At 52.5% G+C, this 23,662-nt stretch overlaps 1 protein-coding gene across 8 annotated transcripts in view; it reads right to left on the bottom strand.

Annotated features, from left to right (window-relative positions):
* MPRIP (myosin phosphatase Rho interacting protein) overlaps positions 1 to 23,662 on the bottom strand; it is a 56,311-nt gene that overhangs the window by 7,814 nt on the left and 24,835 nt on the right. For 3 of the 8 annotated variants that reach the window (XM_072349137.1, XM_072349136.1, XM_072349135.1), the window contains exons 6-16: positions 22,226 to 22,427; positions 20,653 to 21,166; positions 15,252 to 15,393; positions 14,672 to 14,788; positions 13,756 to 13,812; positions 13,555 to 13,623; positions 13,286 to 13,375; positions 13,057 to 13,166; positions 9,052 to 9,637; positions 8,239 to 8,355; positions 1,652 to 5,521 (exon numbers count right to left, since the gene is read on the bottom strand). In XM_072349137.1, coding sequence (XP_072205238.1) covers positions 1,652 to 5,521; positions 8,239 to 8,355; positions 9,052 to 9,637; positions 13,057 to 13,166; positions 13,286 to 13,375; positions 13,555 to 13,623; positions 13,756 to 13,812; positions 14,672 to 14,788; positions 15,252 to 15,393; positions 20,653 to 21,166; positions 22,226 to 22,427 — 5,874 coding nt within the window. Of the gene's footprint in view, positions 1 to 1,651; positions 5,522 to 8,238; positions 8,356 to 9,051; positions 9,638 to 12,139; positions 12,179 to 13,056; positions 13,167 to 13,285; positions 13,376 to 13,554; positions 13,624 to 13,755; positions 13,813 to 14,671; positions 14,789 to 15,251; positions 15,394 to 20,652; positions 21,167 to 22,225; positions 22,428 to 23,662 lie in introns of all 8 variants that reach the window. The other 5 variants (XM_072349143.1, XM_072349142.1, XM_072349141.1 and 2 more) reach the window with 3 other exon arrangements.

The following is a 23,662-nucleotide window of genomic DNA, read 5'->3' as shown; positions in this document are numbered from 1 at the left end:
GGTCAGGGTTTGTCCTCAAGGAAGGGCAAGGGTCAGATATATCAGGGAACACAAACATGTTAAAAAAGCAAAAAAGACTGCTGTGCCCCTTCTGCTCCCCTTTGCAATCTGTGCTTCCAGGTGTGGCCACCTCTGGGTAGAAAGCAGATGGCTTGTGACAGCAGTGGGACCTTAATTCACAACTCAGCATCATTTGCAACGCTGCACAGGAAATGATTTCCTAATTCAATGATTTGGACTGCATTTAAGCCAGGAAATAGGGAGCAACGCTCAGGGGATTTGGGAACTACCAGGTGGTGAGTGCTCAAATCCCAGCTGGATTTCCTGCCCAGATCCTGTTCATGGCCTTGTAGGAGGCAAACGCAAGCCCCTAGGCACTGTGATGGCAGTGGGGCAGCAGAAACCCACACTGCTGGCCCTGAGCATCCCAGGGCAGATGTCAGACCCCAGAGGGGGTCCTGGCCCCACGTGGGCTCCTCTTTCATTTCTCAAGATAGCAAAACTGTCCCCTGGAAGCCACTGGGACTCCACAGGTGACTTAAGGGGGGACAAATTCACCCCCCAAGTGACAAAAGCATAACGTCTACTGACCTACACTAACGTAAACTCTACGTACCACCACTTTGTTACATGTTCTACATAACCTGCATCACTCCCCTCCCCAGTTCTCAGCTCAGTGCCTTTTCCCTCCCCTATACATTTTAGCCTGGAGGAATTTCCCCCTTTTCACCTCAGCCCCCTTTTCTGAAACTCACAGCTCAGTGCCAGAAACCGTCTGGACTTGGTTTGCAGGATTCTTCAATACTCCTTTATAACACCGGAGGAAAAGGTTTGGTGCTCCTCGGCAGGGTGGGGGATTTAGTTATTAACGTATTGTAAATGCATTGCTATCAACCCAGGACATCAGAACACGTACAAACCAGCACCCAGCGTTACTGACACCACATCCTCCATCTGGCTCAGAAGAACCATTCCTACAAGGCTGGTTTCACAACCCACCCTGAGTGCTGCAGCAATCCAAAGGAAGGCACTCTGGGTTTTCTGCACCTAAATCTGGGGTTCCAGTAACTGTGCACTGTTTGTTATGAACTGCTGGCATACAGCACCAGCAAGCTCCCTATGTAAAGGAGATTGCTTTGCTACAGAATTTGGCATCCTTCTGTGGGAAGATACAGCAGGAGAGCACAGGTTTCCACCTCACCTCAAGTTTCTGAGGGCAGCAGAGACAGACTGGAGATTTGATCAGACTGGGAAGGACAGAGTTCAGGAATGCTTCTAAAGGGAAGACACAAACAAACCTCGGGCACAAGGAGAAACACTGCAGTGCTCAAACTGAAAGAGAACCTGATGGTCTGGAGCTATTTTGCAACCCTCCTTCCATCTACACCTCCAGCAGCCCTGATTGCTGAGCCTCCCCCCTGTACCTTACCGCCCTCCTCCTCAGCAATGCATTTAGAATACCCCAGCACCGAGGTAAGAAGCATGGATAAAACACCATGCTCCACAGAGGCCTTTTTTTAACATTCTGGGGCTTGCTTTGGTGTGATGCCCTTCACAGGGGATGCCCCTAGGCCAGGCAAACCCTGGGACTGAATGCGCCCTCCCAGCATGCTCAGTGGGAGATCCCATAAAGCACGAAACATGGTAAAACCTTTAGGTTCTCAAAGTCTTTCTGGTACTTTTCCCTCAGCGTGGAAGCGCTGCCCTCCAGGTGCTTGTTCTCCAGCTCATCCCTCATCACGTTCATCTGGGCCTCCAGCTCCTGGATGCGTTCCCGCAGGCCATGCATAGAGTCCAGCTCCCCGCTGGGTCCCTGCCCGGTGCCACCCGGCTCCCTGGTCCCCCAGCCATCCCCACCGCCTGGTCCCACCGCAGGGACCATGTCCGGGTGCTGCTGCTGGTACTCATCAAGGGCGTGCTGCAGGCGCTGCAGGTTCTGGCTGTAGTGTTCCTGCAGAGCCTGCAGCTCCTCGCCGTGGATGGCCTGTAGCTCCTTGATCTTGGCCTGGAACTTGTCCTCCAGCATCTGCATCTGCTCCAGGTGGTAGCGTTCCATGTCCTGCTTGTCGCGGACGACGGCGTCCAGCTGGCTGAGGCCCTCCGTCCTCTCGGCCTTCAGAGCATCCTCCGTCCTGTTCAGCTGTTCGATCACGTTCCGAATCTCCTCCTCATACCGGCCCTGCAACTCGCTCAAAGTTTTGCTGTGTTTGTGCTCCTCTTCCTCCAAAAGCCTCCGCTGACCTTCGAGCTGGGAGACCTTGGCTTTGAGGTCGGCGTTCTCCCGCTCCAGCATGGCGATCACCTCGCCGTACTCACCCTGCTGCTTCCTCAGCAGCTCTTCGTACTCATCCCGGAGCAGGGAGACGGTCTTCACACGCTCCTGGCACAGAGCATCCATGCTCTGCAAGGACTCCTTGTACGACTTCAGCTCTCTCTCGTACTCCAGGCGGACTTTGCAAGCAGCATAACAAACCTGAGCCTGAACTATTGCATCCTGGACTAACAAAGAGGAGTAGCGTTCCAGGTCTCCCATGCACGGGAGATAAGAAAGACTCTGAGATATCTTGAGGAGGTTCTGGCAATCTCTCATGGCCTCCTCAGGAGGTAGAGAGAGTAAGGCAACGGAGATTTCCTTAAGAACACTGGATTTGTCCTTTAGCTGTTGGGCAAGATCTTCCTGAATGGAAACAAGAGATTCACCACCACGGCCTCCTAGGCCACGAACCTCCTCCACCTTGGCCCCCTCCTGGCACGGTCCCATTTGGAGGCAGCTCCCATCCCAGGAGATCTGGGCTCTTTCTGAGGCATCTTTCTGAATTTCAAGTGCTTCAGAAATCTGATGCACAACTCTGTCAAAGTCAGGAGTCCTGTACGCTTTGAGAATTTCCTCCAACATGCACTTGTGCTGCTGGAGAGCTGTTTTGGTGTTATGGAGATCCTCTTCGATCGTTTTTAATCTCTGGTGAAAAGATTCCCTCATTTTCTGTGCCACAAACCCAAGTTCTGCTTTGATCAACGTAGCATCTGCTACAGCACTGAGAAAACACGGTGAAAAGCCCAAACCTGCTGGTTCTGTTTTGCCCTCTGCTTCTCCCTCCCTGGTGCTCAGGTGCACTCTCAGCTCCTCCACCTGGCTCCAGAACTCCCCTTCCAGCAGCAGCTTCTTAGATAGGACACCGGCCAAGTCAACTGCAGTGCCAGAAGCGCTTGCCGGCTCTATCAGAGCTGCCTCCGCCGTTCCCTGGATCTCCCTGAGAAGCTGCGATATCTCCAAGCCTGCATTTTTCAGAGACTCTGCTATCTGGCTGATTAGAGAGGCCTCAAAGGCCACCCTCTCAGACAGCCACCTCAGCTGGCCTGCACCAAACGTCCCCACCGGCTGCTCCTCGGAGATGGGCTCCCCTTCACCCAGCACCCCCCCATCTGGTGCATGGGACCCTGCAATGAGGCCCTCGCTCTGCTGACACTCAGGTGGGACCGGTGCCCCTCCCAGGGCCTGGATCGCACTCGATAAGGTTGTTTCCATGCTGGATAGAGTAACAAGGAACAAATCGCTCTCTTGCTCCTTGTCTGACTTGGGCAGAGATCTGAGCTGCTCCCTGCACTTCTCTAAGCAAGCCAGCGCTTGATCGTTTTTCACCTGGAAACCTCCCAGCTCGCTAACGTGGCTTTCTATGAGCTTGAGCTTCTCCTGCCTCTCGCTCTCCAGCTGCGAGACAAGAGCACTGACTTGGGATAAGCTGCTCTGGAGCTGCTCCCGCAGCTGTGACTCTGTGCTGGCCCACTGGTGGTGCAGGGCAATGAGTGTCTCCTGGTTATGGCCGTGCTGGCTCTCCAGCTTCATGGTTACATCTTTCAGTTTTTCCTCGGTAATGTACAGCTTGGTCTCCAGGGAGTGGATGATGGAGAGGTAGGTCTCGGAGTCGCTTGCCGCTGCCGATGGGTAGCCAGGAGCTGGCTCCGAGGACATGCTTTCCTCAGACAAGGAGCGGTCCTGGCTGGTGTCAGAAGAGGTACTGCTCGTCCAGTTCTTCTCTGATCCATCTGGGTGGATATATTTTTGGCACTGGATGCTTGAGAAACGGATTCTCTGCCTCTTGGCCCCCATGATTCCTACATCAGGCTTTGCTAAGGCTTTCTGAGCCAACTCTTGGTCCTGAAGCTCTGCAGCTTTAGAAGGGGAGCCAAATTCCTCTGCTTGCCTCTGGCTGGTCTCAAGGGCCTCCTCCTCCTCCTCCTCCTTCAGCACACAGGTCAGAGCTGGGAGGGCATCGTGAGTTGGCAGCAGCTGCCCCAACTGAGACGGGTGACTTTCATCAGCCTCAAGATGGGAGCCAACATCTTCTGCCTCCTCAGCACACAGCCCTGCACCTACGCTGGTTAATTTCCTTAAAGCCTCCTCCTTGGCCTTTAGCCTTACTTTAGTCTCCTCTAAACTGCTATCCAAAGCAACCATTTTAACCAAAGCCTCGCTGAGATCTTGATCTTTCTTCTCCACAATTCTCAGGTGCATTTCCTTAACGTGTCTCAGCTCTTCCTCTTTTTCCTTCAGCACTTTCTGCACACCTTGGAACTGATCCGACACCTCCTCAAACGATTGCTCCAGATTGCGGTAGTTGGTCTCTTCCATTTTCAACTTGGCTTGCAGCTTCGCAACCTCGTTATCTGACTCGGCAACTTGATTCATGAGCTCGTGGAACCGACATTTGATCTGATCTCTCTCCCTCTCGAGCTCCTTGATGTGCTCGCCCAGTTTCTGGATGCTGGCCTCCTTCAGCAGCAGCTGCTCCTCCAGCTGGTGGACGAGCTCGCTGCCCTCAAACTTTGCACTCAGTTTTTCCTTCTGCAGAACTTCCATTTGCTGCTCGCTGTTTTGCAGCTGATTCTCATACTCGTTGGCCCTATCCTCCACCTCCTTCAGACTCTGTATTAAAACCTGCTTTTCCCTCTCACAGCTCTCCAGCAAAGCCTCGTAGTTCTTCTGCAGCTTCTCCTCCATGAGGATGCGCGTCTGCTCGCTGGCATTCAGCTGCCTGCTCAGCTCCGCGATCCTGTCCTGCAGCCGCTGCACCTCCTTCTGGTGGTCCCTCTGCAGAGCCTGCTGCATTTCCAGGTCCCGCAGCTCCTGGGTCTTCTCAAGGAGCAGAGCCTCAGCGTTCTTCAGCTTCTGCTCGCTGGCCTTCAGCTGGGAGCTGAGCGCAGCCTCGCTGTGCTGCCACTCCTCCAGCTGCTCCTTGGCCTTCTCCTTCTCGCTCCTCAGGTCGCTCCTGAGCTTGGCCAGGGTCTGCTCCTTGATGGAGAGCTCAGCCGCCGCGTTGCTGAGCCTCGCTTGCAGGCTCTGAATCTCAGCTTCGTGGTGCCGGATGACATCCTTAGCCTCGGCGTAGCTGCGCTTCAGCGACTGGATCTGCTGATTGATCAGCTCTTGACGCTGGCATTGGGCTTCCAGCTCACTTTGGAGGTCTTGGTTGACTTTGTGCAGCCTCTGCCAGGCACCTGATGGCGAGGCGGCCACCTCGGTCTTAAAAAAATCGATTAAATATGAGATTAGTAACACTCTTGGCTCTCCCTTCTGAGTGTCACACCTCTGGCCAGGCAGGCCATGGAAAAGCTCCTCGCAGCGATTTGGCTGCTACCCACAAGCTCCAATTGGGATGATTTGTTCTTGGCACAATTTTATTGTGTCTCACTTTTTTTTTTTTTTTTAACTTTTTTTTTTCTTTTTTTCTTTTAAATGAGCAACAACTGCTTTCCAGTAACAGAAAACATGGACCGTAAACGTCAAAACAGCTGTACAGTCACAGGCTAAAAGGAGAACAACCAAAATCAAACGGAACCAAAACACGGAAAACAAAAGAACGATGAAAAAGAAACACCAGCAGTAAAACAGAGACGGACAAGACAAGAGGAAAACAGGACGGGTGAGAAGGAAGGGATGGGGACAGGCCGAGGAGAAAGGAACTGCTTTTAGTGTGTTGGTTCGTTTTGGCATGAAACAAAAAGTGCACAGTTCAGGTACCACAGTCCTACCGAACAAAAGCAACGACAGAAAGTAAGGTGGCAGCAAATGACATCCCTTCCCAGCAGAACGCAGCGAGACAGGACAGCCGGCGTGGCGATGTCATTTCGGAGACTGCCAGACAGGACTAATTGGCTGCTCAGTGCATTAGAGAGATGCTGTTATGCTAGAGCTTAAGGCTAGGAAGGATTTAAGTTCTCTACCTGTAAAAACAAAATCAAACCAAACCAAAAGAACAAAATAAAAAGCCCAACAAGTGAAGGGAAGGTGGGGCTGGGGGGAGGGAAGGAAGGTATGATGAGAATGTAAAACAAAAGAAACCGACCTTTGTGAGATTCAAACCAAAGCAATGTAGCATGCAAAGAGAAAACTCACACAGAGTCATGCAATAGGCAACAGAAATTATGTATCTTTTGAAATAAAAAAATACACAGACAGGAAGAGGCAAGAAAAGCACAGCGTTAAGCCTAAGAATTTGGCCTGCCCTGCTGTACTCTGGTTGCTGGTAAGGAAAGCCCACAGATGTGACACTCAGTTATGTTAAATTTCATGCTTTACACCAAAATAAACCATGCAAGAATATCCGCCCAGGGACAGGTTAGTATGTGACCCCTCCCACCCGCTGGGACCAGAGCTGGGGAAAACCAGAGGGCAGTCTGAGCCCCTGCCATGCCCCCCATTTGGGCACCGTGTCCCGAGGATGCTGTGAGCAATAGAAGGGTTGTTACAGGAGGGCAGAGAGGCTGCAGTGCACAGCACATGCATCAGGGCGCTTATCTCAGCGGCTGCCTTACGGAACAGCATCCTTCGTGTCTGCGTGGGGCTGCCACGGGGCTCGGTGCCCCCGGGTGGCTCAGGAGGGACAGGCTGGCAGCGAGCGGGGTCAGCACGGGAACCTCTTGGAAATTGGGGGTGATGGAGGTACGGGGGAGTGACAAGTTCAGAGAGTGCATCCAACAAAAAGGCCGTCATGTTTGCCTGCAGTTTGGGGCTGCAGAAAAGCCCCAGTAATAACCTGCTTCCATCTCTTCACCCCAATACAGTTTGGTGGGGTTACTCTCTTGTGCAGCAGGGTTTTAACCCCTTTGCTCCCACAGAGAATGCAAGAGAAATCCCAAGGAAAAGAGACCCTCTGATACTTCCAAATACCCTGCCCAACTCCTAGGTCAGAGCTGGGGACACTTTTTAGTGCAGCAAAGGTTTACTCAGCTCCCCTGCAGACCTTCCCTCCCTGTACCAAAGCTCTAGGGCCAACCTCAGCACAGCAGCACAACTGCAGATGGATGCAGCAGCCAGCTTGGCAAGATGTGTCCTGGAAGGAGGTGTTCTCTGCACCTCAGACAAACCTCACTTCTGACCCATCTCACCTAACAGCCCTACGGATGCTGAATCTGCTGTTCAAAAAGGGATGGGGCTGTCTCCCTCGCACCGACTTGTTTTGCTAGCTCTGTGCCATTTTCTTCTCCTTCTGGTCCCTGAAGACTTTCATCCAACACAGCCAAGCAAAAACAGCACTCCTCCCTGCAAGCACTGTAGCTTGAGGGCTCCAAAATGAATGAATGCATTAGTAGTAACTCCTCCATGGAGATAACCAGTTAGGAAGGCAAGATGTTTGGGCTGGCTCCTCTGACTTAGCAGTTTCCTCAGGGGAAAATTTCTCCCTTGAGAAACAAACAAGGATGTCAGGTTTGCTGCCATGGGAGCACAATGTCACTTTGGCTAAACAGGGGCAAGCGGATCAAATCCCCAACCAGCAGAGATGACGCCTCTGCATCTGCTGGGTTTGCCATGGAACAACCACACAAATTCCCAGGCCAGGAGAATCACAGGGCCATGAGATGCTTAGAAAGCCTTATGTCTGTCCTACGGCGTGACAGGAACAGTTGGGACCCAGGAAGGGGGATCAGAGCTGCTGCAAAGGCGAACATCGTACAGGGTGGACAAGGGATGGGCTTTGCTGAGAACCTCTCTGCAGCTTTTCCTGGGGAATTCAACAGGCAGCATTAACTCCTGCCTCCTGCAACCCGAACCAGATGTTTTGGTAAGCAGGAAAACCTTTTAAATCGACAGAATTAGCAAGTTTTCCAAGCAGGTCAAACCTCTTGGAGCCTGCTCAGCACTGTGCATCGCCATGAACTGGGGTGCACCCGCACCAAAGCACAGTAGAGTCCTTTTGGCGCAGGGGAGGATGGGTTTCCCTCTCCTCCCAGCTCTCCTACCTGCAACACGTAGCCCTCACGAGCGCTCTGCTCCCGGCCCAGCGCCACTTTCAGCTGGTCCTGCAGGTGTCGGTTCTGCTCCAGGAGCTCCAGGGCCTCCTTCTGCTTCTGCTCCAGCTGGAGGGACACGAACAGAGACAGAGTCTGGTGAGCAGGCAGGGGCTCAGATACCAGAGCACAGGGCTTCCTGCTGCACTGCTCTGCTCTACGACCAGGATTTCATTTTAACAAGCAAAGTCCCTCCCCCTGAAGAAACTGCGTTGTGCTCAAGTTTAATTCGTAAGGCAAAGGAGGAATGGCACCAGCTTGTGCCAGGCATGGCCCAGGCAAATCCCACCCCAGTTCAGATTGGCGATGCTCCTGGTTGCTCTGTGCCTGCACCCTTTTCATTCCAGTTAATACACCTCAATCCTGACTAACAATGACCTTTGTTATCCCACACGTGGACCTCTTCCAAGCAAGCTGAGCCTCCTTTTCTTTTCCTAAAATCTTGAGATCATTAGATGTAGGCTCACAAGAAGGGAACCTTTGTGGCACGCGCTGCAATAGCTGCAGAGGCACTCAGAATTAAAAGCTTAAACATAAGAGTCTGGTTAATATGCCTCAACTGTGCTCATCTCATTAGAGAAAGGCAGGGTAACAAATGCCAGGAGAATCTCTGTTTGGTGCAGGCTGGACAGGGCAACGAGGTGCTACCTGCAAAAGCAGCACTGGGAACAGGGCACGGACCCTACAGCATATCCCTGCTCACTGTTCTCCCAAAGCAGGAATAAACACAGACTTTTTTACCCTTGCTCAGGCTTTCTGCTTTACCTCCTTCTCCAGCAGTGTGGTCAGGTGCTGCTTTGCCAGCCCCTCATCCTGGTCCTCAGTGTGGGCAAGGTGCAGGGGAGCGATGGGGATCTGTTTCTCCTCCCTCAGCGGGGTGGTCTCCACCTGGTGCCACCGCTGCTCAATCTCCACGTGGACGTTCTGAGGTTTGATGTCCACGGGGACGGGCAGGATCCGATCCACCTCCATCTTCAGTGTCTCCTCTGGTCCTGCTCCATCCACCGTGTCAACCATCTCGAAGCGTTTGCGCCGTTCCTCACGTCGCCGTGCCCGCTCCCGCTCCAGCTCACCCGGGTCGGTGTCGGTGGTGCTGCTGTCCCTGGGGAAGGCGGCGGTGCCACTCTTGGAGGAGTCGGCAGCGTTTGCGCGCTCCTGAGCCAGGGCTTGCTGGATGGGGCGGAACTCAGCCCAGTCGAAGGTCTTGGATCGCCCTTCTCGCCGGCGCTCCCGTGCACGGCTCCGCTTCTGCTCCGGGTCCAGCTCAGTTTGCTCCGCATCCGGCTTCTCGCTGGGCTTTGGGCTGGGCTCAAACGATGAGCTTGTTTTGCTTTTCTCCTCTGGTAGGGAGCTGCAGGGACAGAGAGAGAGCAAAAGACAGCATCAATGGGTGCTCAAGGTGTCCAGGCATTTCCACGCATGCCTTCAAGAGCTGAGTGGAGAGGGGCTGCCAAAGCCCAAGCCAAAGCCAGGTGTGTGCCCCCCTGCCCCTCCATCTCCCATCACCTCTCGGGCACAGCAGCCCTTCCTCAGGTTGTGCCAGCATGTGAAGCCACAGTGCAAGCGGCCCTAGGGAGCAGTCGATCCCAACCACACTCCTCCTTGGCAGCCACTCCAGGGCCAGCAGTGGCCCCAAATCACCCTCATGGGCTGGGAAGAAGCCTCAAGTGCTCCTCCAGCACCTGCCCACGAGCACACACTAATCAGCATGGCCACACTGTGGGTGAGCAGGGAGGATGCCACCAGTCCCAACAAAGTCAGCCTGGCTTCAGCACTGCAAAGAAGCACAGAGCCACTCTAAGATGCCTTTGGTAACTGGGGCTCTGTTTTCCTCAAGCTCAGCAGAGTCAGGCTGTGAACAGAGTCCAAAACTTCTCCGTGCCACTACATACACTGAAGGCACGTATCTGCCATGGGTGCCACAGTTGGTGCAGAAAGGAGTGCAAGAGTTACACAACACACCACAGCCATCCCCCAGAATGCCATTTCTCAAGCAAGAAATGGCTTTCGGTGCTGAGTTAGAGGGTTGAGAGGGGAGACATACTCGTCAAGCAGGGAAAGAGAACAGGGGAGGGCAATACTGCTTCCAACCTACAGGCAGCCCATGATGCAATACTAGCTCATTAGAGGCAGACATGCCAGCCTTGGAACATGCAGATCAAAATTAAAATGAAGAGAATAGCCACATGTTAACCTTGCGGAGGAATCCTCTCCCAAGAGAACAGCAGGTGTTTGCTAACAGGATCCCCCCAAGATGCCTCCTGCAGCACAGCCCTTGGCCCCATGTCCTGCACAACCATGGGGCTCCAGCACAGCCCAGCTGAGCTTTCCAGAAGGGCACAGGGAGCAGAGCCAGACGGCAGCTCTCTGGACCCTTCACTGCCGGCAGATCGATGCTCACAGTGCTCCACAAGCCCATACACACCACTGGGCCCAAAGGCAGCAGCACAGAAGGGCTCCTCCAGGACAGAGATTAAACCCCACTTCCCAGACCAAAGACTGGAGCAGAACCACATGGGTCCAGGGCCAGTATCTTCCAATGCACCTCCCATCCATGATCAAACCACAGGCTCGGTAGAGCTGGGTTTCAAGAAATTCTGGTAGTCACAGGCTGAGACCAGCTTGGAGATAACTCCTCAACAAACCCAGAGGGCACCACAATGGAAAACTCACTCCATACCCACAAGAAGATGCTGCACGACTCCAGAGCACACTCCCAACCCAGGTGCTCAGTGTGCAGTCAGTCAGTGATTACAGCTGCATTTTAAATAAGTAAAACAGAGAGGAGATGGAGTCTTAAAATGGAGAAGAGCAGTAGGAAGAAAGGGAGTTCTGAGGCCAATCGGATGTTGTTGGGGAATAGAAAGGACATTGCTCTGAACACCTCAAGGAAGAAGCCAGGAGTTGGACTCAATGATCCTTACAGGTTCCTTCCAATTCTGGATATCCAAGGACTCTATGAACCTCAGCATGCTTAAAGGGCCATCACTGCATAATTAGCACCTCTGCAGATGGCAGAGCAGGGAGCAGAGCAGCACCCACCCCCTGGGGTGCTGCCACACGCTAGGATATAAACAGTAATTAAGACTTGAGTAACAAGGAAGTATGCACTGGGCCCAGTGGAGACATGGAAGAGGGCGATGGAAGCCAGCAGCTCCATCCCAAGCTGCTCACAGGGTGAGGATGCCAACAATGCATCAAAGACGCCCAACGGGCTGTGCTACATTGCGCTCACACCGCAGCCCCAAGGGCTTGCCAAAGAGCCCTGGTGCACGCAGAGCTGCAGCTCAGCACCGTGCCTCAACCCCACGTGCACCCCGCTAGGAAGCAGCCCAGTGAAAAACAACACGAGTGCAGCTACAAAGTCCTCATCATCAGCTCGGGGGTCAGAGCTGCCTTCTGTTTATGCAGCGTAACAAGTTACTGCATGACCGGCACCCAGACCTTCTCTGTGCACTAAAGCCGAGTCAAACCACAGCATGTGGGCTCAGAGAAGCAGACAGTGAGCACAGGAGCACCGAGATGCAGTAACCTGCTAGGCTATGCACAGACATGGCTCTTTAAAGGCTGAGAGGTCCCCTCAAATTTCCTTGGTCTTCATCTTCACGTCTAGTCACAGCAGAAGGTACCAGTGTGGGGGAATCAAGTGTCAACACCAGGTTGCTTCTTCCCTTCTTTCTGGCTTTTATTGAAAAGAAAAATAAAGGGGGAAACAAAACAAAAATAAAATAAGAAAAAGAAATGAAAACTGCAGAACTTCCCATCCGAGGTGCAGAAAAGGAGGAGCATGCAGTGAATCACAAGATATACAAACCACAACATGTTAATACAGGAGAGAACACAGTTTTCCAACCTGGGCTTCAGCACGGATAGTTTCAAAGAGAAGTTTTTCCTGGGATTGCATGGAAATCAAACACACAGAGGAGTGAAGAGAGAGGTGGCTTCCCTGACATCCCGTGAACCCACTGGAGCTTGGGAACAGGTGCCAAGCAGGGTGGGCATAGGGGCTGGAGCATCCCCAGCCAGTGGAGCCAGTGAGAACAGCCATGCCATCAAGGCAGGGGCAAACCTGGCAAAACCCTACTGGCTGCAGCCACAATAAGGACAGGAGACAGTGAACGATGTGTCTGTGTCTGGGAAGCCCATACGAGCGTGGCTGGCATGGCTGGTTAGCTGTGAAGGGCTCAAACGCCCTTTCCCTGCAGCCTCAAGTGCTCACAGCTGGTTCTCAGGGAACCAAGGGGCCCTTTCCTCTGGCACTGGTGGCAGGAGGAGACACAGATATTGCTAAAGAGCAAGGGGAAGGAGCTGCTGCTAGCTGGAATATCGGAAGGGAGGCGGTTTGCTGGATGGAGTTTAAAGTCTATCAGAGCCAAAGAGCTTCTCCTCCAGCCCTGTGACCCGCAGCGGGGCCAGGCAGCTCGTGCTGAACAGTAGCCAGAGGAAAGGGGGAACCCAGCACAGCTGAATCCAAGTGGTTTCACAATACCTGGTGGGAATCCAGAGGAGCCTTGATATAGGAACAGTATTTCATATTCCTACGCACAAATTAAAGCCACATTTTCAACCTTCTTTGAAAACTGCACCCGTAAGAGCAACTCAGCATTACCAGCATCCCCACAGAGCACATCCAGATCAAGCCCAGAGAGAGGGGTGTAAGAAAAAGCCAGAGCTTCCAGGGGCAGGCAGGCTCAGAAAGAAGAAAGCACAGGGACAAGAAAGAACTCCTTCTGCACAGCAAACCACTGTAAGGGCCATGACCCCCCTCACCTCGTTACATCAGGCGCAGTGGTGGGGCGAACGTGCTTCATGATGGTCTGAATCCAGTTGCGGCGGATGCCAGACGTCATGGCAGAGAGGGTGAATTCCCCTTCCTTCGTCTGAGAAGAGCAGAGATCGGCTCATAGCCCTGGGATGCACCCACCAGCTCCTCCCCGCACACCCCACAGCCATCCCAAGCACCCAGCCCTGGAGCATCCCTGCCCCACACCATCCTTACGTGGATCTGGAAGCCGTAGTTCCGCTGAACTGGGTACTCAGTGACATCATAGCACGTTGACAAATCAATTTCTCCATCCAGGTCTGCTGCCTGGAGGGAGAAGCGAGAGGCAAAAGATGCTGTAACTCACAAATCAAAAGCACCGTGGCTCTGTGCAGGAGGTGCAGGGTAGAGTTTAGTGAGATGTGTTGTAGGGAGACGATGAGCAGGGCTATGGGGAGCACAGAGCCTGGGCAGCAATGGGTTTCACCCCACAGAGTGACACCTACCTCCTCTGCCACCGAATCCCGGTAGTATCTCAGGCTTTGGTCAGTCAGCACAAACCAGTGCTTCTTCCACTAGGAAACAACCAGCACAGGGGAGTTACCAGCAGCCTCTCCCCTCCCAGCGGGAAGCAGGAACCCACATGTATGGAGCCTGCCCAGGCCACAGGCAGCCTCTGGAGGAGGTGGGAGCTGCCCCAGACTCACCTGCCCATCCTCGTACTGCTTTGTCAGCCAGCCCTTCTTGAAGTTCAGTAGGTCGGGCTGCAAGGAAGGACAGAGGCAGTCAGAGTGGCCACGTCCAGCCTGGAAACAGGCAACAGGGTGATAAAACCCAGCACAGCAATCAAAGGAACAAGCAGAGGTGAAGCTGGATCACTACACCGTGTGGGGGCTAAATGTCTGCAAGGTTTTCTTGCACATCAGATGATGTGTACTGTCACTCAATATGCACTCCTTGCACCTTTTTAATACCAAGAATATTGAAGTCATTCTTGTCTACATGAAAAGCCCCACAGAAATGCTAAGCTACTGCATTTTTTGAGAAGCCCTTGAATACCAGCTGTCCATCCATGAAAAATGTAAATACCATGTATTTACAATGGCTAAGTAATCCTTCTCAGAGATTAGTGTATTTATTTTGTTCCTACAAAGAGTGGACAGAGAGAAAGGAGGGTGTTCCATGCTTGTTTTGCACTGTTTGCCTCCAGGTCTGGTGAGCTTTTGGAACACGCAAATGGCAGACCTTGTTCTACTAATACCAACTTGCAACTTAACAAGCGTTATGGAAGCACTGACGGAAAACTGGGCCATGTATTAGCTCTCCTTACCAATCCAAATGCAAACTTGGCTTGGTACCCATTACGTGAATATAAATCAGTCATGAAGCACTGCCTGTGTTTTAATTTCTGCAGCAGTAGAAAGGAAGAAGCAAAAAGCACAGCTCCAACTCTCAGCATTAGCCACACCTGATTTGAGTCAAACCCGACCATCAGCCCCAAGACCAACCACACCGGATGCCGTATGTGTTGGCTAAGAGGAGAGCTGACGAGGAGATTTCTATTGGAGCTGCCTGGGAAAGGCATCCATCCACAGGGCAGAGGACACAGCTCCGGTGGCTCACCGTCATGGAGGACTCTGTGGACCTCCTGTCCAGTGACTTGGCCCGGCGGTGCGGGGACAGCGGAGATGCAGACACGTCCAGGATGGAGCCCATGGCTGTCCCTTCGCACGTGAAGTCCTGTGCAGACAGCAAAGCCTGGGTCAGCACAGAACTAGGGCAGCAAGTCCTGCTCCCTGGCTCACGGCACAAAAACCCACATATTTTGGGGGCACATCAGGCTCAGAACAAGTGTCAGCTCACTGGCAAGATCTTTTTTCAGGCTTCTCAGGGCATAAGCTGCTCCCAATACACCTAAGCACAACTGGGACTCAGTACTGCCTGTTTCTTTTGTTATTTCATGCCACGAGAATGTGCCCTGCTGTGCCAGATCTGACGTCTCTCTCTTTCTATTCCAGAGGATAGAAAAAAGACAACCTAATTTTCTGCCCTGACCTGCAGCCGGGCCAAGGGAGCAGAGAAATGAGCAGCAAACCTGCATGGGCTGAGCCAGCAGCACTGCTCTGCACATGATCCCCCTGTGCTCGACCCACATCCTAGCATGAAACCTCAGTGGTGCCATGGTTGTATGGAAATTGCTTACTCGTTTCCGTGGGAAAACCCTCTTCTCACTCCTGCCCTGCCGTGTCTCGCTGGAAAGGGCAGCTCCTGCTGGCACGCTCGTCTCCATGTGCTCTGCATTCTCGATGTCTAATGCCTCAAATTTCTCAATAACCTGAGATCGCCTGGAAAACAGAGAGAAAGGGGAAGGCAGAGCTGCTTAAAACATGGTTTATGTGGAGCTCATAAGTCCCGATGCACGAGGGCTGCCCGAGGTCACTTCACAACCGCTTGACCCATTGCTCCTACAGCCTAATGCTGCAGCTACCAACAACCTGAGACCACAGCACAAAAATCACACCCCACTGGGAGCTGGGCAGTTCCATGTCACCCTACATGTATCCTGCAAAACCTCAGCCCACACAGGTAATGCACCAAACTGGAGCATACACAGGTGAATCCAGCTACAAGTCTGGACATCCTATGTGGGCATCCCCTGCAAAACCTATGCCCTCTGCTGAAACTGGCCTGCAAGGCTGCTGGAGGGAGCAGGAGCACACCTGGCCTCTACCTGCAGCTGGGTCCCCTCAACACATCACAGCACCCAGCTCTCCCAGGATGGAGGGCTATAATGGAGCAGCACGCACCCTATAGCAGGATGCTCTCAATAGGCAAAAAACAGGCTTCTGTAGGTGGAATTAGAAGTGCTATTTCAGCAGGCAAAGATGTCTGCTGACCCACAGGAGTGCAAATCACAGAATTCTCTAAGAACCTGCTGGTCTCAAACTGGCACATCCAGGGGTCAGGGCAAGAACCAGCCTCTGGGCTTGGAGCACAACCTGGGAAAGCAAAGCAGTAACCCACACCCAGGACACAAATCAGCTGAGCCCCAAGCTGTGAGGTTTCAATTCCCATTTGAACCTCCCCAAAACACTCAGCCCAGAGAGGTTCATAAAACAGCATCTGGACACCTAAAATCAGGAACCTTCAACATGCATGAAAATCATAAGGGCCACCACACGAGGGAAAACAGGTCATCCAAAAACATTTTTGTTTGAACACTTTTCACAAATAATAATAATTAAAGAAAAAGGAACAGCAGGTTAGAACTTAAAGTAAATAAACAAATAAATAAATAACCATGAGATGTTTTGTTTTAAACTAACGCTGCACCAAATCCCATCAGTCAGACACAGTCCAAGCACAGCTCAGCTCAGTGGGAGCTGCTGCTCAGAGCCAGGAGCAAGGAACTGAACTGGGCCGGGGAGTAGGGGAGGGAGCTTTGCTTTTTAAATTCACATCTCTAATGTTTCAGGGGGAACATCTGTTCAGCTTCTGCTGCCTCCCAGGTTGCAGAGTGGGAGCAGACAGATCCCAGTGCTCGTGCACAGCTCTCCATCTCCCCTGGATGTTCTGCTCGGGTGAGATGTGTGTCACAGCACCCAGCTCACAGAGCACCGATCCACATCCTCCATCACCAACACGTGGAGAACTGTTTTGGAGATGACTTTTTAACCCAGCCATCCCCCTTTTCACCCCGGCCCAAACCTCTGAGACTCAGTTTAGGAGGGAGGAAGAGGTTCGTGAATTAACATTATCTGTGCCCTGACAGATGAAGGCCTGAAGAAAAACAAATCAAGAGAAAAAAATAAGGTAAAAAAAAACAAAAACAAAAAAATAACAAAACAAACATATAAACAAAATCAAAAGCAGGTTGATTTCTCATGAAAAGGGGCTGCACCACCAGGTTGTTCTACGGCTTGAGATTGAGATGAGATGGTAGCGAAGCAGGCGAAGTAAAGGCGGACACGTCACACAGCAACACAGCAGGAGAAGGTGGAGAGCAACAAGACCTGGAAGAAAACAAGGCTGGAAAATGAATGAACAGAAGAGGAAATTATTTATCCGCGTCTACATACAAAACAAAAATCAAAACTATTCCAGTAATTCGTCATTGAAAAAGAAGGAGGGAATTAAAAAAAATAATTAATAATAATAAAAAAAAAATCAGTGCAACCCAATCACAGCCCCAAGGGTTAACGTCATTCCGATCACAGGAAAGAATTGTGGGTCCCATCAGCTCAGTGTTTCAGAGAGGTTACTGTGAGGGGTCCCTGGGAATACAGCTTCACGCTGCGCTGCAGGCAGGGAGGGATGGAGAGGTTGGAAAGCTGTGCTGCTGCTTGGTGCTGCGCTATGGAACTCATCCCAGGGAGCTCTGCTCATCTCTGCAGGCTGCTCATCACTGCCAGTCATGCAACCTGAGCTGCAGGTTGAGGCTGTTAGCTGGGGGGGGGGGGGGTGTGCAGGGGGAAGGAGAGCTCTCACGGCCAACAAGCTGTCACTGAAGCAGTGTTCTTTGACTGGAGGATAGGGCTTATTTGTAGTGGATTCATTCTTTATTTAGCAGCAAGAGAGACAGTGAGCCTCAGGAAAAGGATGAGGAATTTCCCCCAAAAGTACACAAAAACAAAGAGGATAGTTCTAAAAGGAAAAGAAAGCTCTGTTTTGGAGAGCAGGCAGTCCTGCCTTTGTTGCATCCAGAGCAAAGCCTTACATCCCAAGAAGCTCCAGAAAAGGAATTTTGAGAAAGAAAAGTAGCTCTGCTGCTTACTGAGGTTAGAAATACTCGCCAGCCCTTGCTGCACTTTGAGACAGCAGGATCCTGCCAGCACAAGCAGAGCATGGGGGCAGCTGGAAAAGCTGCATTTTCAGAGGCTGCAGCACAGGAAGCATGCAAGGAAAGCCATGGGAGTGAGCTCCAGGTTCCTGCACCCTGAGGACACCCCATCCAACACCAATGCCCCTCCCCAAAGCTTCCAAAGCTGCAGAGATGCACCAAGATTTATCCCTGCTCTGCTGACACACAGCGACCAGCATTCAAACACAGGATTCAGCTTGCAGCTGCCACAGCTCCTTTTGCTGTGCAAAACAGGCCTCAAGACTCATCTCTGGGGTTTCCAAATTGCTGCCTGGAAACAGCCCCATCTTGCTCAGGGCTGGGATGAGGGAGCAGCGATGTGGCTCGACCCCTGTGGGCTGCAGAGCTGCATCCCCATCGTGTGTGTGCCAGCAGAGGGAACTCGCACTCCACAGACCCCTGAGTGCCAAAATCCCACAGACATCTCCTGCTCGGGGCTGCCTTCAGAAGCAACCATGTTTCAGAAGCAACCACGAGCTCAGACGTCTGCATGGGGCGTGGAGTTAAGTGCTGGGAATAAACGATCAGTGTGGAATATTTCCAGCACAGTCATGGGCATCAGTCACGTAACAGCTCTTCCTATGGGGAGACAGGGCAAGAGCCTGAAAAACAGCTCTATCTGGAGCTCAGACCACAGGTGTGTCACTCAGGATGGAGTACGGGGTAGTAACATAGCTCTTCTCCATCCATAGCTCTGACACTCCCATGCTGATTTACACTGGGTTAAAAGGAAGTGGGAAGAAGGGACAAAAACACCCAGATAATCAGAGCAAGCCCGTCTGGCTGCACTGAGAGTCCAAAGGCAAAGCTGAGCCATGCCTGGCGGTGCCTGTGGGGTTCATGCATGGGCAAAGGACTTCAGGCAAACGTTCACGGATGTGTTAGTGGGTTACTGAGGAGGAGGATTAGGAATAGTGCTAAACTTGGTGGGAGAAGCAGACCCTGCAGCATGCAAGTGCGTTATTGTTTTTGCTCAACCTTGAGAAACACAGCCTGAATTTGGAGGGGGAAGAAAAGAAAATAACGATAGGAATCTGTGCACTCAGTGAACTCGTGTTTATAAAGCAGCCAAACCAAGGTGAGCAGGGCAGACGGGAGCTCTCTGGTGCGATGCTGAACTGCCTCTCTGTGCCCTGCTGAACCCACCAGGACGTGGGTGCCAAATCTCCTTGAGCCCCACAGAGCTGCACCCATCACCCCCAGACTCCACACCCTGTGCTGAACCAGGTTCAGTCCCATGGGTACGAGACCCCCCCGCTCCTCTCTCAGTACAGCTCTAAGAAATAGGAGACGTTTTGCCCATTTCAATGCAGCAACATGTCCCTGCTAAAGGCCCCAGGAGCCCAGCTAAGCTGGTTGAAACAGATTTTCCCCAGGAAAAGGCACCTGCCAGCAGAAAGTACGTGGGGCTGATGTGAAAAAAAGGCACTCCCTGGCAGCAGCGTCCTCTTGCAGTCCCCATTACCTGCATGCAAACCTTCCTTCTCTGTCCTGCTGGCAGGTCCCAGTTTCCTTTTGGCATGCTAGATCCCAAAACTGCACAGTGCCCATAGGAGCTGGAGCAAGTGACTGTCAGCACTGGGGACTGTGCAAGCAACCACACAGGGACACAATGTCACCCATACCTGAACCAACATGCTACAAGTTGAGCTCATCAGCCCTTTCCTACCTGGCACCCTTCCCCTCTGAACCCTCAAGGTAGGGAGAAATACAACCCCGTGCCCTGCTCCTCTGCATGCTGCCATTGCTGGGATGGGTTCAGGAGAGGCAGGATCCTGCTGCCAACCCACAGCGTGGGCACAGAGCTCCCACACCTGCTCCCAGCTCTCGGATACCAGGTTGGAAAACAGTCCTTTAGGGGCTGTGAAGAAACAAACTGGCAGCACTGCTGAAATCACACTAGAGAGAACATGCCCAGAGGAAAATCGAGGCGAGAAAAATCAGACTGGCAGATACTCCTCTTGCCTGGGGCCCGTCTCCCAGTTTGCTCTGCTGCCCTCGTTGCACCAACACATCTCTCATCCTTCACCTCACCCAACGAGTGCTGAGCATGCCTGCAGATGCCCTCCTCACCTCCTCCGCACTAAGCTTGTTTACAGCCCTGCACCCGACTCTCCTCTCTCAGATTAATGCCGTGACATTTTGAAACCTCTCTCAGCTCATTAAGCAGTTGCATAACGCACCCAGCTCTAACACCGTTTAGAGAGCTAACCTAATTAATGGTGCCAGCTGCCCGCATGTGCCGTGCCAGGGAGGGGACAGGAAGGGTGGGCTTGCTTGCAAACGCGGCATCCAAATGTCACCAGGCTGACATCCTCTGCTAAAGCCACTGTATTGACTGGATGATGTGGATGGGCAACATGGTTGCCCCAAAATCCACAACTGCTGCAATGCAAAGGGGCCAAAGTAAAAGAGGGAAGATTTAGGTTAGATGTTAGGAGGGAATTTTCTACTTGGAGGGCAGTGAGGTGCTGGCACTGCTGCCGAGTGGTGGGTGCCCCATCCCTGGAGGTGCCTGAGGCCATGGGTGGGCCCTGGGCAGCCTGATGGCAGCAGCCAGACCACAGCAGGGGTTGGAACAGTATGGGCCTCAAGGTCCCTTCCAACGCAACCCTTCCACAATTCTATGATTCACAACACAGCCTGCCAATACCTCCCATCCAGGGCTGCATTGGGGAGGGCGAGCCCAAACCTCGCTGATGCTACAAGCATGCAAGAAGGAGGTGAGCCACTCATCTCTTACCTTCTCTCATTGCCAAAGAGCCGGGCCACTTCTTCTCTCCCAGGGCTACGTGCCCGGGTTCTCCGCTCTAGCCGCTTCCTCTCCACCTGGAAGGCCTCACGATTACTGATCCTAATGGCCTTGGGAACGTCGGCCAGGGTGGTGTACTGCCGGCTGGCTTTAAAAGAAAGGGGACGCCCCGATTTTTCAGCTCCCCTTCCTACATCTCTGCTGGAGTCCTTGTGCATGGGACAACTGCTCTTCGAGTCCAAGGAGTTCAGAGAAAAGCTGTGAATCACTCTGTCGCCTGATCGGGTACCTGGGGAAGGAAAGGGCTGGGCATGCTCCTGCGAGGGCGATTTGGGATAACTGTACCTGTTGTTCGGGGTGCTGGGGCTGGGTGGGCTCGGTGGTGGCGGCAGCTGCTGCTCTTCCAGCTTTGAGTCTTGCTTGGTCTTCTCCAAGGAGAAGTAGCCGCTCTCAACACGAGTCTTCCGCCCACAGTCTATCCGGTCCCCATTCATGGAGCTCTCATCTAAGGGACAAGAAAAACACATTTGGTTTCAAGCTTGAGTTTTACTTTTAACAACAACAAAAAAGGCCATAATTCCAAGCAGGAACGATGCAGGAAATGAGAGCAGGGACAGCCTGAGCCCCTCAGCACCACAGGCTCTCCCACCCTGACCCCAATCCCCACCCTTCTGGCCTGTGCAGAAGGGGAGATGCTTGCGGGGAGCTGGCAATCCTGAGGGCACAGGACACCTCAAGGGCTTACAGGATCACAGTGCAGTGTGGGGTGGCACAAACAGTGTTCCCAGGTGGGGACAGCACAGACATTTGCGCTCTCTCCCATTAAAAAGCATAGGAAAGGTGTGAATTACGGCACTTTTCACTTCTGCTTGGTTTTTGATTCAAAGAAACTTAGTAGGCTTAATATAAGCATGGAAACTTCTCTTTTTTGAGGGGAAGCTTTGTGTGAAAGCCTCCACCCATTCCCACCTCTGTCCCTCCAAGCAGCAGCCACAGCTCCAAGGAAACACAACAGATGCATCAGTCTTTGCACTGGGGAGCAGGAAGAAAGCTGCTCTATTCTGCTCCCATCGCGCAGATAAAGGAAACTTATCCTCAGCCCAGGGCAGGAAAAATCCCCAGCCCCTATTGTTTCAAGGAGAACAATACTGCAGCCCCAGGCGCCTTCCATGGACTAATCAGGGAGACCAAATATAAACAGGGCCCTGCTGCAGGGGCAGGATGAGGAAGCAGCACTCAGGGCTTGGCAGCCCCCACACCCCTTGGGCAGCCCCAGGGGGCCACAAAGGTGCTATGAAAGCATTTCCCCCCCCCCCTTCATTTTCCGAGAGACACATAGAGATATGTAAGGACAGGTGGACCTCAGGAGCCCTTTGTATTTTAATGTATAAACTTATTCTTACTGAGCAAATTTGCACTGTCAAGACATGATCTCCATCTCAGAATGACAGAATCACAAGGCTGAGGTTGGCGGAGACCTCTGGGTCCACCTGCTCTAACTCCTGCTCAAGCAGGGACACCAGAGTAGGGTGCCCAGGGTCACATCCCGGTGGCATCACCTTACCTTCCTTGTTGTCCAAAATGGGATCCTTCAGGGAGCTGGCAGCCCCCTGCACTGGGCTCTGTGCTGGGCTGATGCTGCTGCCTGCATCTCCTGACTCTTTGCCCCTCATTTCCTCCTGCCACAATGTGGACTTGGTGGTGGGGACCTTCTCAGCACTGGGGATGTTGCTGCTGGTCACAGCCATCTTTGCAGGGCCAGGCTCCTGGTGGGGACAGGGAACAGTGGGTGAGAGGGGCTCAGTGCCCAGGGAAGCCCTGCCCTTTCCCTGCACATTTACAGTAGTAACACTATCACATGATAAAAAGCACAACAATATAGAGGAGGCTGTGGCAAGTGAGGATAAGCCCAAATGCAACAGCCATGAACACAGAAACAAAGGAAAAAAGCTGCTCTCCCTTGGAAGGCCTCAGCTATGAGGGGGATCTCCAGCAAGAGATACCCTCACCTCCACTGCCAACCATCAATAAGATCTGGGAAGGGGTGGCTCCCAGCTCCAACTCTTCTGGTCACTCAGGTGCAATGCATACACCTGAGCTCCCCTGGGTTGGCCCTGCCTTCCCACCAGGTGCTCAATCACTGCTTCAGGTCCTGACAGCACTTCTACTCCAGCAGTTTTGGGCGGCACTCCAGCCTTGGTAACTGAAGCAAAGAAGGCACAGCCTTGCCCATGTCCCTCTGTGTGTGCATCTGCATGTCCCCGCTCCATCTGCAGGCTTCACAAACACGGAGCAGTGCCAGGTCCATGTGCCAGCAATGAATTTGCTCAGTGTCATCACGCAGTGTCAGAAAAAAAACCCCACCAAAACAGAAATCAAGCTGAAGGACACTGGATGTAGAAGAAAATTAATTCCCTGCCACTAAGTAGCTGCGTTCTTAATTTGTCACAACCAGTTTGTTATGGGCCACTGATGCAAAGTAGGAAAACCATCCAGCACCACGGCCCTCTCAGATGCTTCCACTGCACAGCAGGATGCTGCTTTTAGGAAGGAAAACACAGCGTTGCATTGAGGTTACTTCAGACCAATTCCCATCAGGAGAAAAGCATGGCTAGCTGCAAGGGGCTCAGTGCATTGGATGGTGATGGCATTCTGGTGGCTCCCCGTAGCTGCCCAGGTTAGGTGCACAGCAGCTTTCCCAGCTCATGTGGGGTTTGGCTTTGTTCCTTAGCAGATGTTTTGCTCTTGTCGTATCAGCAAATGACCTCAGTATGGAAAAAAGTCCCCTCGGAAATTTCATCCTAAAGGAATGCAGTGTTGGAGGTAAATGATCCGGAGGGCAACAACTCGCTGGAGGTGCTGCTGCTTGGAGGGGTCGGACATTGCCATGGTCCTTCCAGCCTCAGCCACACTCTGTTCATTGATTCAGAAGCCCAAAGCTGATCGTCAGACATATATCTTTATATACTCCTTACACACGCCCCCGTATAATTATTTGTAG

Source organism: Excalfactoria chinensis, chromosome 14 (genome assembly GCF_039878825.1).
Source record: "Excalfactoria chinensis isolate bCotChi1 chromosome 14, bCotChi1.hap2, whole genome shotgun sequence".
Lineage (NCBI taxonomy): Eukaryota > Metazoa > Chordata > Aves > Galliformes > Phasianidae > Excalfactoria > Excalfactoria chinensis.
The sequence above is the reverse complement of the archived record's forward strand: the minus strand, read 5'-3'. Positions and strand labels throughout refer to the sequence as shown.